The following is a 1,710-nucleotide window of genomic DNA, read 5'->3' as shown; positions in this document are numbered from 1 at the left end:
TGCACAACTTATGTTATAGTTCAACTTATCGGATGTCCTAGTCTCCAGGATATAAATCTACGTAATCCAGAACAAACTCCTAAACTTAAAAATAAAAAATAAAAAATAAAATCCCACATTAGCTAGATAAATTATAAAAGAGAAAATGAAGCAAACTACTGAAGTTTGCTCAGGTCATAACGCTGGTGAACCAATACAAGTTTGCTACCAAATCCTGTATCCCGTATTGTAGTAATTAAAAATAATTAAAATGGTTGGAGCTTCCTAACAATTGGACCAAGGCAACTTATACAATGCATGGTAACACAAGTAACCATATCTGCATTTAGATATAAGAAATTAACGAATCTAACCCCGATTGAAGGCAGTGATGTAGCAGTTTTTGAAGGAAACCCGAAACCTTTTTTCTCAATAGGAGCCTTCTTATAATCACCCCAAATAACGGGTACCAAAAGAACACCGCGGTTAACAAGTTCAGTTCGAAATCTCTCAGCTCTCTGAATAGCTCTAGACACAGTCTCCTTACTTCCTGCCAAAATAACCTAAATATATCGCTTAGTTAAGAACTAGTGCTTAACCTGGACGGCAATAAGATATAGAAAAGGGTAACAAAATGTGATACTGACTGGTCTAGCTGTGTCTCTGAGCTGCACGAGTTCAATGATCCTGTTGGTTGAAAGCCGCAAAGGCAATCTTGAAAGAGTTTCATCCCGGGATATTTGAGCAAGCTGCTCCTCTTCTTTTCTGTTGTCCCAAATAAACAGTGCCACAAGAACAATGATGCCTACATAGTGCTGATTCAAAAGCTTGATCAATTCAAGAACAAATAGATAGCATCAATGAGTTCGTATGAAAAGCAACTATAATTAAATTATTTACTTGATAACTTCAACTAGATGCTTCGATATCAACTTAACCATTTAACTAGTGACAGCAAACTCAAGCTTATGGTTGTGGCTGATTATCTACGTCAAGGATGCCTTAACAGTTACCTCGATAATAGCATTTCTAAGGAATGTGCATGATATTTCATGAATTCTATTGTATAGTACTACGAGAGGATGCATGGTATGGAAAAAGTTAGCATCTCATTACAACCACCAGAAACTGAACTCGCTAAGATAATTTAAATAGAATTTGACAAAGTAACCTTAAATCTTGATTCATTTATCCTCTTCTACTAAAATTTTCGGGCTATTACACTTAAATACCTGAAAGCTTACTCCATTTTTAATAGACACCCCAAAGTTTTCTTTTCCCCAAAAGAAAACCCCAGAGTACACCTCATTTTTAACTTTGGTACCCCCGAAGCTTTTTTTTCCAAAAAGATAAGTCAAAGTTCAACAAAGTACAACTTTGGTACCCCAAAATTTTCACAAAAAATTAACTTTAATGCCCCAAACTTTAACAAAAAATTAAGTTCAGTGCATCTAAGTTAAATTTTTTTTGAAATCTGGGATATTTCTCGGGCCAAAAAAACGGGTACCAAAGTTAAAAATGAGGTAAAGTTTGGGGTATTTAAGAAAATAACCCTAACTGTTTTCCTTAAATTTGCACTTTGACAGCAAACACATGCACTTAATGGTTGGCATATTTCAAGTACAATTCCCATTTACCTCCAATATTGATGGCAGCATTTCCGGCGGTCGCCAAAATATCAGGAGCACCCTCACCACCTTGGACAGCACTTATTAATCTCGGAATGGTGAA

General features: G+C 35.8%; 1 protein-coding gene across 2 annotated transcripts in view; it reads right to left on the bottom strand.

Moving 5' to 3' along the window:
• The window catches only part of LOC109831813 (protein LOW PSII ACCUMULATION 1, chloroplastic-like), a 3,496-nt gene extending 1,786 nt beyond the window's left edge, over nucleotides 1-1,710 (bottom strand). The window contains exons 1-3 of one of the 2 annotated variants that reach the window (XM_020399255.1): nucleotides 1,617-1,710; nucleotides 627-794; nucleotides 354-542 (exon numbers count right to left, since the gene is read on the bottom strand). In XM_020399255.1, the coding sequence (XP_020254844.1) occupies nucleotides 354-542; nucleotides 627-794; nucleotides 1,617-1,637 (378 nt within the window). In that variant the 5' untranslated portion in view covers nucleotides 1,638-1,710. The remainder of the gene's footprint in view (nucleotides 1-353; nucleotides 543-626; nucleotides 795-1,616) is intronic. The other variant, XM_020399256.1, reaches the window with a different exon arrangement.

Source organism: Asparagus officinalis, chromosome 2, assembly GCF_001876935.1.
Source record: "Asparagus officinalis chromosome 2, Aspof.V1, whole genome shotgun sequence".
NCBI classification, from domain to species: Eukaryota; Viridiplantae; Streptophyta; class Magnoliopsida; order Asparagales; family Asparagaceae; genus Asparagus; species Asparagus officinalis.
The sequence above is the reverse complement of the archived record's forward strand: the minus strand, read 5'-3'. Positions and strand labels throughout refer to the sequence as shown.